Source organism: Grammomys surdaster, unplaced genomic scaffold (genome assembly GCF_004785775.1).
Source record: "Grammomys surdaster isolate TR1022 unplaced genomic scaffold, NIH_TR_1.0 243, whole genome shotgun sequence".
Classification (NCBI taxonomy): domain Eukaryota; kingdom Metazoa; phylum Chordata; class Mammalia; order Rodentia; family Muridae; genus Grammomys; species Grammomys surdaster.
Window position 1 is genome coordinate 5,757,831 of NW_021604688.1, and position 13,547 is coordinate 5,771,377.

A 13,547-nucleotide genomic window follows, 5' to 3' on the forward strand; every position below is an offset into this window, starting at 1 on the left:
CCCCTCCCCCTTCCCCTCTCCATTTCTCTCCTTGTTTCCTCCTTTCCTCCCTCATGTACTCATTTGGCTGGCTTCCTGCAGCTTCTCATACCCTGGAGGTTGCTGGGTGAGGCAGCCTGTAGCCTCAGGACTCAGAATAAAGAGGAAGGCAGGTTGGTAGTGGAGGCATGTTTAACTTCCTTTATGGTAAAATTAAGTTGCCATGAGAAGACTTAAAGTGACTGTTACTTTATTCATCTTCCTCTCCTCTCAGTTTCACTGTGGTTGACATGGTTATTCTTACCTGTAGTAAGTGAGCACCTCTCAAGATAGTATAAGGCCTTGCTAATGGCTTTCCATGTTTGGTAAAGCAGGGACATAAGGGAGTAGTCAGTCATGCACATTGCTGAGTTCAGCATCTTAAGATTGCATCAGCTGCACATGGAACCCATTTTTTAAAAAAATGTGTGTTTGTGCTGAACATTTATAGAATGTTTCCTTGCCCTTATTTCTAAAACAATACAACAACTAGTACATGGCATTTACATTATGCTAGGTAATATTAATAATCCAGAGATGCTTTAGAATACTCTAGCAGATTTTAAGGGTTATGTACAAAATATGTAAAAATCCACTTATGTAAGGAATTTGAGAATTATTGTACTCTCTGGTGGTCCTGTAACTAATCCCCTAGGGACACTGAGAGACAATGAAACTGAAACATTTATTAAATTGTTTCCAGAGTGTTCTGCAATGAAACTTAGGAGCATATACCTTTGAGAGTTTTTTGTTGTTGTGATGTTTGGTTGTCTTTTTTTTTTTTTAAGGAAACATGAGCTGGAGCTAACTTCGAAAATATTATAAGGGGTGAAAATGCAAATTAATATTATAGCATCACCACCTTGGAGAGATGGATCCCTTTTGTATATGCTGCCAATTCTGATATAACTAATTCAACGTCTGGTTTTGATCCCTGACTGTGATTTTCATACAACACAGCTGTAAACAGCCACTTCCGAACTCTGGCTCACAAGAAGTTTTTTATTAAACACAATATTCTACAACAAAAATGAAATCAACTTCACAAGACAACATGAAACAAAGGGAGCTGGTTTTAGTTTCTATTGGAAAACTAACACCAGACCAAAGTGATAATGTATGGCTGTGATTATCCAGTTATGCCCACCCCAAAGATTCACTCGTGAGAGCCAGTGTCAGGGTCGGGGGACCACCTCATAATCAGGAGAAGAGCAAGAAGATGCCTTTACTTTCTGGCTTCTTTTCAAAAATAGTTTGTGAAACAGAACCACTCTCTGACTTGGCAGCAAATGTGTATATATAGCTTTTTATAGGATGTTTCTCACTGTGTTGTGTGGAGACAGAAACTCTGCGTTAAGCTTTACTGTGTATTTCTGCTGCTGCTCTGAGATGTGGTGATGTATGTTCAAGTGATTCCAGAGAAGTACTTCAGGGCAGAGAGTCCCCAGAGCATGTGGACCTGACGTGAGGAGCCCTGTGAAATGGCCTTCCCAATTCTTATGTCCAACGAGGGGCTGAAAATCCCTTTACTCTCAATGGGCACTTTCTTCATAACTCAGTTAACTACCAGACCAAGACAAGTATGGAGAAAGCAGGAGAGTGACAAGGGGAGGACTCTGTTTTGCTCTCGAGGACATTATGGTTTTTTGGGTTTATTTGGGGAAGGGTCTCAGATGACTTTGGTGACAATTTGTTTAGCTCTGTGTGTTACCTTTTTTTCCATTGCTTCAACAAAACATAATCAAAACAAGTTATACAAGAAAGAGTTTATTTGGGCTTACAGTTCCAGAGAAGGTTAGAATCCATGATGGCAAAGCGAAGAGATGCAGCAGGAATAGGAAACTGGGGGCTCACATCCTGGACTGCCAGCACAAAGCAGGAGCTAACTAGGAATGGCTAACTCCCGACACACCTCCTCTAGCTCCTAAACTTTCCCAAATGGTACCACTAACTATGAACTAAGTATTCAAATGCCTGGCATTCTCTTTTAAACTACACACTCTGTTCAAGAAATACAGATGTAATTGGCCAGGGTATAAGCCTCAACCTGGGTGATTTTGCTGGTTTTGTTGTTTCCCTATATAGCCCTAGCAGGCCTGGAATTTTATTGTGCAGACCAGCTGGCTTCAACTTTGCAGTTGACATTCATGGCTATTTTCCTTTGTGTTGGGATTATGGGTCTGCACACCTGCCCAAGCCTAGGCTGGGTGATTTTTAAGTATTTTAGATTATGGAGTAGATCAGAGTTTGTTAAGTGTCTACTTTAAAGTGGCACATGAACACAGCCTCCTGACCGCTTTCCACGGTGACACTCTGATCTGGCCTCTTCCCTGGAGAAGAGATAAAGGTGTCTGCACTTCCAGATGTGACTTCACATCTGGGATATGAGGGAGTTTGTTATATTTTTTATAACACAAGAAAGACCAGATTCTACCCAGGGATTAGAAACACAAAGATTTACTCCCGTGCTGCTACTACAGTGGGTAACAGAGTCTCACTCTGTCCTCTGCTTATGGTGATAGGAAAACACAGGATATCCAATGTCCAATCGGCATCAGCTATCAGATACTCAAAAACATGAGAAGTTTATACCTTTCCCCCTTAATAATAAGGCAAGCTTGTTCTGGAGTAGAATAATTTTTTCTTTCATTCCCTCCCCCATTCATTTTTTAAAGACAGAGTCTTATTGTATAAGCTCTAACTGGCCTTAAGTTCAAAATACCGCCCCCCCCTCCACACACACACCTCAGTTTTCTGAGTACTGGGATTAAAGGCATGCACCACCATGCCAACTAAAGATTTTGTTTTTAACTAAAGATTTTTTTTGCCTTTATGTAGACTAAGCTTTTTGTTTGTTTGTTTTGCTAGAAAGCTTTGCTATGTATCCCTGACTCTCATGGAAAGACTAGAAAAATTCTAGACTTCTCATCCTTGCACATCTGCATTATTGCCACTTGTAACCTTGTTAACTGTCCCTGTCTCAAGAAAGTTTGAAAATATCCCATAGTCATTCTTGGCGGGAGTGACCAGGGAGTCAGCAGGCATGATTTACCATTTCTAGAATGGCCAGGCTAAACCAGACCCAGACCCAGGGTCTCCGGTACCCGCTGCCAGGCAGCTCATGCAGAGGCCAGTTGCCTTTCATGGAAGTGCTCTCAGATCCAGCAGCCTCTCCAAGGCTTAGGGAGTTCTCCAAAGACATCATATCCTTAGATGGGTTTCTATTTTCAATCCCAGTACCTTCTGGGGTGACAAGTTTAGTGTTTTCACTGTTTCACTTTTTAAACATTTTGATCCTCTGTTCCTAATAAAATTATTCTTTAAAACTTCAAGAGGGTGAGCCCAAGACATAGCTCAGTAGTGCAGCATTTGCCTAACATATGCAAGGCCCTAGGTTCTATCCCCAGCAAGGGGAAGAAACAAATCAAAGAGGTGATCTGAATGTGTCAGCATCTTAGCAAATGTTAAGCTTAATGAAAACTCTGTACTGATTATAAATGTCTTTCTGACATTTCTCATTGCTGCCTGACTCTTCATCCTTCTGCCTTCCGAAGCTGAATGGCTCAGAGGCAAAGTGAGAGCCTTTTCCTTGCCCCAGGATGTTGGCTGAAGTCAGGGTGCGATCACACACTTGCATGTGGCCTCACACCCTCTATAACTATTCAAAGTCAAGTTTGAGTCCTTACCTGCAGCTTCTGAAACCTTTGTTTTTAGGGATATTGGTTTGATCTACTGTCAAACCCAATATCTACATCTCTAGCTCAGGAAGCATTAGTCATCTGTGTTTCCACCAAGCACCCGGTTCAGCTAAGCTTAAGCATGGCTTAGCTGTTCCAGAGAGCATTTATCTGTGTACTCTTTAGCCTCGGGAAGCATTGGATAGTCAGGCTTCTGGTTCTCCATCTGACTCTAAGGCTGTCGTTATCAGTCATGGCCCATGCTTAAGCCTCAACAGTTATCAGTCTGCTCAAGCTGCGGCCTCTTTTGCACTTGTGTGATGCACTGAAGCCTCATTCTAAAGACATTCAGCTCTGTCTTCCTATACAGACCCTCACTCCCCTGGGATAGCCTGAGAGAATGGTGTTGAACCCTCCTGTTTTCCTTCCTGCCTCTTCTCTCTATGAGGTCTCTGGTGCCCTGGGCATATAGGGTAACCTCCCATTCTCTTTCTTCCATCTTGGCTGTTTAGACCTCATTCTTTCTCTGCAGCATTCTTGGTCAAGTGCATAAGAAATTAATGAAAAGCCTTGCACGGCATCCAGCCTGAGGCATGTCTCCAGAGATTGTCTTGGGGCTTGAGGGTGGTAAGAGGTGCTAGATAGACTCTCAAAGGAGGAACTCTGTTTAATAGGCTTCATGGAACTAAAACAGCTGATGACTTCTCAAGATCCCTCCCTTCTTAAATAAAAAAGTCCCCTTCTCCCTTGAACTCTTCTGGACATAGTTGGGAAAGAAGCTTGTTTCAACACAGCCTGAAGCTATTTCCCTCACAGGACTGCATACCTACTACACTAAAGCAGATTCACAGTAGAGATAGCCCTGTTTTTATGTTCAGCTGGCCCAGAGTTAAGCACTCTGTGCCTGGAGTCTTGGATGGCAGGTATTTTGTTCCAGCATTCCTCCCATCCTGACCATTCTTGAAACTTGCTGAAGAGGAGGGCAGATGCGGGCTGTCTTTAACCTTTAGTGCAACAACTAAGACCAAAACCATCCTTCCTGTGGCCCAGAGCTGACCAATGGCATTGGAGGCCTCCTGGCCTTCCAGAGGGTATGTCCACACTCTTACATGAAAAGTTCTCGTTTGGGAACTAGGCACCTACAAGCTACTCTGGAACTGGAATATCAAGGAGCATTGATAAATAAGCCTACCAAGCCAAGCAACCAGCTGGAAAAGAAACTGTTAGTGCCCAAATGTGGATGCATGTCTGTTATCCCAGCCCTTAGGACAGGATACTGGGGGACTTTAAAGGATCATGGGTTGGAGGCTAGCCTGTGCTACAGAGTAAATTAGGAGACTATCTAGAGAAATCCTGTCTGTAAAACTAAGACAGAGTAAACAAAACAGACTGTTGGAGAATTAGGCTGGGACCCTAGCCTCTCCTGCCTCTATTCAGGGTTTGATTTCATGCCCCCATTGATGTCTTGAGACTACTGTTGGTAGAAGTAGACACAAGCCATGCAACAGTCAGAATCGAAGGTCTCCTTAGGTGTGGCCCCGGTCTTTCTCCCCTGTGCCTCTGTCCCTGCTTTCTCCTTGACCTTTTCCTCAGAAGGTCAGCATTAGTGGATCCCCCACAGGCTTGCTGCTCACTCTTTCTGTTCATCTTGACTTTGACTTCATTTCCTGTTCCGGTTACACACTAGCTGTCACTCCTTCATGTCAGACATTGGTTCTGAGACTTTAGTTTTAGTGAGAGTGAGCAGGGCTGTACTGTGAGAGTCTTTCCCATGTTGCTATGCTGCACTGCTCTTTTGCCTGTGCTATCTCAGGGCACCAGCTGCATTGCTCTTTTGCCTGTGCTGAGGGCACCAGCTGACTGGGGGACATACAGAGCTCCATGACTATCAGAAACAGATCATCAGTGCTTAACAAAAGAGTATTAGTGGCTGGAGTGGTGGCTCAGCAGTTAAAAGCACTTGTTGCTCTTTCAGAGGACCTGAGTTCAGTTCCTAGCACCCACATGATGGCTCAAGACCATCTGTAACTCCAGTTCCAGGGAATTCAGTGCCCTCTTCTGACATCCAAGGATACTAGGCATACACATAGTAGATATACATACATGCATGAATACATGTAAAAAATATTATTGACTTTTAAAATGCACATGATCTTTTATTAACTTTAGATTACATTTTTCCATATTAAAACAAATTGTTTTAGTCAGGGTTTGTATTCCTACACAAACACAAAGCAAGTTGGGGTGAAAAGGGTTTATTGAGCTTACACTTCCACATTTCTGTTCATCACCAAAGGAAGTCAGGGCTGGAACTCAAGCAGATTAGGAGGCAGGAGCTAATGCAGAGGCCATGGGGGGATGTTACTTACTGGCTTGCTTCCCTTGGCTTGTTCAGTTTGCTTTCTTATGAACCCAAGACTACCAGCCAAGGGATGGTACCACCCACAATGCCCCCCCATCACTAATTGAGAAAATGCCTTACAGCTGGATCTCATGGAGGCATTTCCTCAAGGGAAGCTCCTTTCTCTGTGATAACTCCAGCTTGTGTCAAGTAGACACACAAAACCAGCCCGTACACAAATCTTTTGATAGAATTTATTATTATTATTAATTATTATTATTATTATTATTGTTATTACAGATTGTATTAGAGTTCTCTAATAGAACAGAACTGGTAGGATGAAATGTACCCCCACTGTCCCCTCCCCAGGCTGGGATATTCTCAGTTGTTTTCTTCATAAAGAAGTCTAAGTATATTTATTCCCAGACATGTATTTAAGGATCCAAAATAAAATTGTAGCAGTTGAGTTGGGAGAGCCTATGGGACCAGCCTGTTTCTCCAAGGTAGCCCACAGCTCTAGTGTTACCTCCATTAAGTGGCTCCTCTGCTCCTGGGCTCAAGCAGCTTCAAAGCAGCCATTCAGAGAGTACTTGTCTGCAGGGTGTGGTCAGAGCTCCTCCCCCATGCTACGCATCCCTCACAGCTCCCAGCCTAAGCAGAATGGCTTATCTCCTGACTTTCTCCCTGGGGCCTGGCAGCATCCCAGATACTCTTAAGGGCCTAGCTGGAGAGTCAGTTCTTGCAGACCTGGCCTTTTCAGCAGGTAACACTGGCCTGCTGTTGGAATCCTTGCGCAGTGAGCACACACCATCACTGGGTGCAGTTTTCTTTAAGAGAACCACCCTACCTTCATCTTTGCCACCGTAAGAGTGTTCTGTGATTCAAAGCAGCCATCCTCCCAGATGCCTTTGCATCAAGGGGAACCGGAGCCGTTGTAGAGGTTGAACCAGTCTCCTCCTGCTTCCCTCCCACGGCTACCTACATATGACTTCCTGACAGCTGAAGGGAAAAGTAGACACAATTGTGTCCTAGCTCTGGAGGTGACAAATGTTGGCTTAGCTCCTTACATCCTGTGTTTCATCTGTTGGGGCAGCCATATGGCATACCAAACACCAGGCTGGAGAGATGGCTCCATTTGTTGTTCTTCTACATGACTAGAGTTCAATTCCCAGCACCCACACAAAGGCTCACATTAACTCCAGTTCTGGGGGCTCTCATGCCCTCTTCTTAACTCCACAGGTTACCCGGCTTGCATATAGTATATAAACATACATATAAGCATACCATTCATACACATAAAAATAAATAAATAGAGTTATTTAAAAAATCACATACCCAGTAGCTTAAACAACAGAGTTCAAGATCAAGATGCTAGCCAAGTTAATTCTGCCAAGGGCTTTCTTTCTGCCTTTCAGATGGCTTCCTTTTTGCTGTGTCCCTGTAAGAACACCAATTCCATTGTGTTCTCTTTGGAAATTAGGAGACCAACAACTGAATTTGGGGAAGGGATACAAACATTGAGTTGGGAAGGCTTACAAATTGAGTTCTAGGATGAGGGAGGCCCAGGGTCTGCCTCTGAGAGACACTCATGCCATTGCAAAAGCTGCAACCCAGAGTTCTGTGAGGATGCCAAAACACCTCCAGTTCTCTGTTCTCTTTGGTGTCTGTGCCTGTCTTGTCACTCATCCCTTTTCAAGGGCACATGCCTTTTCTTTTCTCTTACTTAGGAGGCCCCACTTTGTCCTGAAGCAGGCAGCTGTATGATGGCTAAGCATACAGAAAACATGGAGGCACTCTAGTTCTAAGGTTGCAGGGCATTTGAATAGTGATGGAGGCCCTAGGAAGATCCATGAACCTAAGGGCTGACTCACCAGCTACTCTAAATGTCCTCACCAGCCTGTCTCCTCAGCCTGGGTATTCACTGCTATAGGCACACTGTATACACTAAGTCAACCAAGACACATCCTAACACCTCACAGCACATAAGAAAGAAACTCTAAAAGACTTCAGGGGGAGGTTACAGGTTTTGCTCTTGCACACAAAAAAATGTTTCCTATTGAAGGATAATCAATATTATTTTGTAATGTGTCTGACTTGTGAAGTTCCATTACTGAACCAAGCTTGGAGGCTACTGAGTACCTATGCCTTGATCTATCTCCCTCTTCCCCACACCCTCTCTCTCCTGTGCTGAGTGGCAGTCAGTTCTCTCCTGACCTGAATCTGGGCCGTTTGCTCTTACCTCTAAATAAGGAGTGAAAACCAGGATGACACATTAATCTTTTGATTTTTCTTGTTTTATCACCAAGAAAACAGCTGCAGATGGTAAAAGGCAGGAGATCATTGTTCTGGATTCCAAGAGGAGCAACGCCATCAACATCGGTCTGACTGTGCTACCCCCTCCAAGGACAATTAAGATAGCCATTTTGAACTTTGATGAGTATGCCTTAAACAAAGAAGGGATTGAGGTAAGGCAAATTCTACAAGGAATCATTAGTGTTGTGAAATGTGTGTAATATTGTTGCATTGAATAAAGCTTTGGTGGTTTGTAAGCTTCTTTACTCACCTGACTGAAAGATTTTAATGATTCTTAGATGTTTATTCTGGGCTGGGTTGACAATTCATACTGCCTGTGAATTTCAGAGATCTTGGATGATTTATAGACCTCAACTTTAACTTTAACCTCAGAATGGAAAAAGATCATCCTGCTTAGGTCTCTTTCTATGTTATGTTACATATGTCTAGGAAGACTTATGAATTGTATTCTTTCATTAGGTGCTGAAGTCCACATAAAGGACAATGTTTCGATCTTACAAAAAGATGTGATTTGGGGCTATAGATAAGGCTCACCTACCAAGCATAAAGCCCTGGTTTAATCTCTAGGACTACCAAAAGTGGGTATGATGGCACTGGCCTGCAGTCTCTATACTTGACAAGTGGAGGCAGAAGGACCAGAAGTGCAAGATCACTTACACATAGGGTCCAGGCCAACTTGGGCTACATGAGACCTTGTGCTAAAAAAGAAAAAAAAGAGATGTTGTTGTTGTTGTTGTATCATCTGGAGAACAGAACAAGCCAGCTGAGGCTTCCATGCTTGCTGATCTGTTAAAGGCAGAGGAAGATAAGAGGTAGATCGCACGGTGTAGGGTATTTCTCTGTTTGTGATTCATATTTAATCTCAAATCTGGGTTTCTATCTTTCCTTAGGTCATTCAGTTTCCAGATAAAAGACATATAACTTTTATATTTATAATAAGCCTTTATAGCATTAGAGCTGGACAGATATCTATCTTCTAAGCTATTAGAATCTACTTCCGCATCAATAACCCTGAACTATAACTTGATATGTTCCATCGGGGCTGCTCTTAATTCCAATTGGTCAGCCGTTATGGTCATGTTTTCATAACTAATCTACCCCAAGGCATTTCTTCTCTCCCCATATCTTTCTCCTTCCTTATCCCCTGCCTCTGATGACCCCAAGACCAGGAACCTCAAAAACCCACATTATCTTCTGCCCAGCTATAAGCTGTAGGCATCTTTATTCACCAATCAGGGATAATTTGGGGGTGGAGGCAAGGTTACATAGTGTTGCTTGGGTCTATGTGCAGATTCTCTTGTCCCTGGGACCATCCAGGCTTGGGGGGGGGAGGAAACCGTATTTAACATTACAGATGTATCTATGTGTGTGTGTGTGTGTGTGTGTGTGTGTGTGTATGTTAAAAGACCAAATGTAAATAATTCCCCCTTTTTGTCTAAATAAAAAGCCTTTTTCTCTTATAAAAATAAACAACATGTGCTAGGAACAACTAAACAATTATATTTTGGTGAGTTTAGAGTTCTGTATCTCAATCAATTTCTATTCTAATTTCTAACCTAATTTATATTATTAACATAAAAACCTCTTCTTAGACCTAGAACAACATCTTAAATCCTAAGCAATTGAAGCTTATGACTATTTAGTCTTTAACCCCATTAGAGACCTGAGAAGGAATAAAATTACTTAAATATGCAGGAAGTGCTGGGATGCAGCTTCCAAAAATTATAGAAATGACAGATACAGTTGATCATCTGGACAGTCCCTAGTATTCTCTATAACTATATGTTGGAGTCCATTCTATATGTTGGAGCATCTACCTTCAGCCTTTTAGCCCAGGATATCTGATAGACCTTATGAGAAATAGTAATATGTAGGACTTGTTACCCTGTCTTGGCAGAGTTTTCAATCAACTAGCCTACGTCCATTTGCCATTTCTTAATAGCATTTTTGCCTGCAAATTAATTTAGGGATTTTTTTTTTTTTGCCCAGTGGCTAGTTTGTCATAATTGAAGCAATTCAATATGGAGGTTTTTGATGCTCATCATCTTCTTACAAGTCGAGTGGGGTACTGCCAGGAGTTGACATGTCTTAATGTCGAAAGGATCTTAAATTAATAAAATTATGGTTAAATGCCATATTCTGTGAGTCTCTGAGATTTTTGAAGACCTTATCTACTCATAGCACATCTGACTTATCAAACATTGCCTGTCTCCAGCTATCTATTATCTGTATAACCCAGAATGTATACTTTTTCTGTGATAATTCAGACTAGTATTTGACAAGACCATGAGTTAGATTGAATATTAACTCGCATTACTTACCCTAAATGGTTTGAAATAGCAGTTATTAAAAGGATTGTGATTAAACCTTTTATTATTAAAGGAGTTACATAGGCATAATACCTATATAAGAGTTGAAACATATAAATATTATGTTTTAACAAATTAATCTTAAATTTTGTATCAATATGCAAATATTTATATTAATAAAAACCTTAAACTTGCATCATTATACAAAATTCGGTGCCAATGAAACAAAATATACCCTCAATTCTGTATCAAAATGTAAAGATCTCTACCAATGTAAGATTATGGCTATAAAATGTTTCATGGTTTAAGAGTAGATTCAATAATCTACCCCTATTTGTTCAATTATTATAATATATCTATATCCCCCTTTTTCTTCTCTCTCCTCTCTCCTTCCTAATAGTTCCCCCACTTCTGACCCCAAGTACAGGAACCCCAAAACTGCACTCATCTTCTGACCAGCCATAGGCTGTAGTTATCTTTTTTCACCATTCAGGGATAACTTGAGGGAGGGCAAGGTTACATGGTGTCACTTGGATCTATGTAGAGATTATCTTGTCCCTGTGGCCAATATTAAGCATTACAATACATAAGAAAAGACCAAATCTCAACATTTCTCTTGCTACAAAACAATTCCTGTCCCTCCACATTGTCATGTTCTTCTGCTTCTGTGAGATGGTGCAGATTGTATCAGGTGAAACCTCTTATCACAATGATGGAAAACTACTAGACAATCTACAGATTTGCACCCATAGGCAGTATAACCTAGAGATATCTGGATAAGGATGAAGAGTATGGGGACACTGCTTTGTGATACTGGGTGTCACGTTCTTCTATTGGCAAGAAGCCTTCCACATCTAAGGTTTGTTCATACACAGTCTTGTTTGCATAATTTGAACATAGATGGAACCTGTGAAGCCTAACTCTGGAAAGAACATGAACCTTGGGCAGAGAATTACAGAGCCAAAGGCTTGGCCACAATACTAGGTTCACCTAGAGCCCTGGTAGAGGAGAGGGCAGTGAGCATGCAGTACATGCAAGATTTGGAGCCCAGTATGCCAGGTATACCATTGTGCTTTGAGAAGAAGAGACAGTTGCAAGAAAAACTATCCATGGAAACAAGTACTTGGTTGAATATACAGTATTCCTGTCAAGTTCATGTTATTACAGGAGATGACCTCACTTGGAAAGGCAGTTCTATTAAAATGGGCCATCAGTCTTCTGACTGGTACTCTTATAAGAGGAGAGACATTTGGACACAGACAGATGACAGTGCCACTTGAATCAAAGGTCACACAGGGAGATTCATGGAATGGAAAGCCATGCAATGGCAGGGGCAGAAATTAGAGGGAGATGCTTACAAACCAAGGGATGCCAAGGATCATGTTGAAAATCAGAAGCTAAGAGGCAAGTGAATGTTCTACTCTCCAGCCTTCAAAGAGGAAGCATGGGCCTCCTACAACCTTGCTTTTGGACATCATGAGAGAATAAATTTAGGTTGTTTAAAGCCACTTGAGTTGAGCAACATTGTTACTGCAGTGATAGGATACGTAGCTAATAGTACTGGTACCTACCCTCCCCCACACTGACTCACAACCAGAAATGTTTCCATACACTGTTAACCTTCCCTAGGGAGTAAAAGCATCCCAGCTGTGAACTCCTGATTGTAACTACTTCCATATCCAAGGATTGAGTATCCTTCAGCTGTTCTCACATAGCTGTGAAGACCAGGGAATAAGCCCTCTTGTAGAATGTGCAATGTAGTACACTCTGTCATCTCCTCTTTATGACCACTGATCCCAGTACCTGAGAAGATCTACATTCATTTGCTGGGAAGTACCCAGGGCTTTTCTGGACTCCTGTCATTTAAGAGTTAAAATGAGACCAAGAAGAAAAAGCAGTTGTCAACTTGCAGACCTTTGCTAATAAGATTTGCAGTTAATGCGCACAGGCCTTCAGCCAGACCTTTTGCTTCCTGGATACACACATTATGTCATGGCAGCTCAGCTTCATAGGGCCATTGGAAGGCTCTGTGCTGTGAAACACAATTAGGATGTATTAAATGACATCCTGTGCTATTGCCTAGCAACTCATGGTATGAATCTGGATTTGTTATACAAACCTCAGTAATTAACTCTATTAAGGAAGTGGTTTGCAGCAGAGTAGTCAGCTGTAGGAAGTTATTTTAGAACCATCTCTAAAGAGCATCAATAATATTTTTTCTAGTAAAATGCATAAAAGGATCACAAACAGAAATGGGAAAACATACTTTTCCCTCATTTGCTTTTTAGAGTGTAGTCCACTTAAAAGGCAGTAAAATACAGTGGTCTTTAATGACATTTTACTCTGCTCACTTTGGTTGGCTGTCAGACCCAGCATCATCCTAGAAGCAGAAATTTCCTTAAACTGTTTGTGGCACATTATCATTCTAAGGAGTTTGTGTTCCCCAGTGCTTGTCCTTATCTGGCTTCATGGGCACTGGACATGGGTGAGCCTTCTCATGGAGCGACGTAGCTGGCACAGGGAGTGAGAGTGCTTTGAAGATGAAACACAGCTGTTCTGTTCATAGTGTTTGCATCCACAGATGAGTTTCTGTGGAAGATGGAGCTGCTGTTGCGGCATGAGGGCAGCCCCTAGCAGGCCTCCAACTCTGCTCTGTGTGGGAAAGCTTCAACAAGTCATTTCATCTGTGCTGGACACGATCATCTCTTGCACCAATGTGCCTCCTCAGAGTGCTCATGAGATGGAAGGAGATACCACCGGGGTCTTTCCGTGGGTCATTTTTTAAGTTGCTGCAGGAAAGTGCATGGATAGAATGCAATTTTCTCAGAATGATGCAAACTGTTTACAAACTACCCCAGCCAAGCTTTTACAAGCCCCTGCTGCCAAACC

The 13,547-nt window shown here is 42.1% G+C and overlaps 1 protein-coding gene across 1 annotated transcript in view; it reads left to right on the forward strand.

Moving 5' to 3' along the window:
* The window catches only part of Fhod3 (formin homology 2 domain containing 3), a 416,588-nt gene that overhangs the window by 377,001 nt on the left and 26,040 nt on the right, over positions 1 to 13,547 (forward strand). Inside the window, exon 17 of the mRNA XM_028774845.1 lies at positions 8,343 to 8,501. Within this exon, the coding sequence (XP_028630678.1) occupies positions 8,343 to 8,501 (159 nt within the window). The remainder of the gene's footprint in view (positions 1 to 8,342; positions 8,502 to 13,547) is intronic.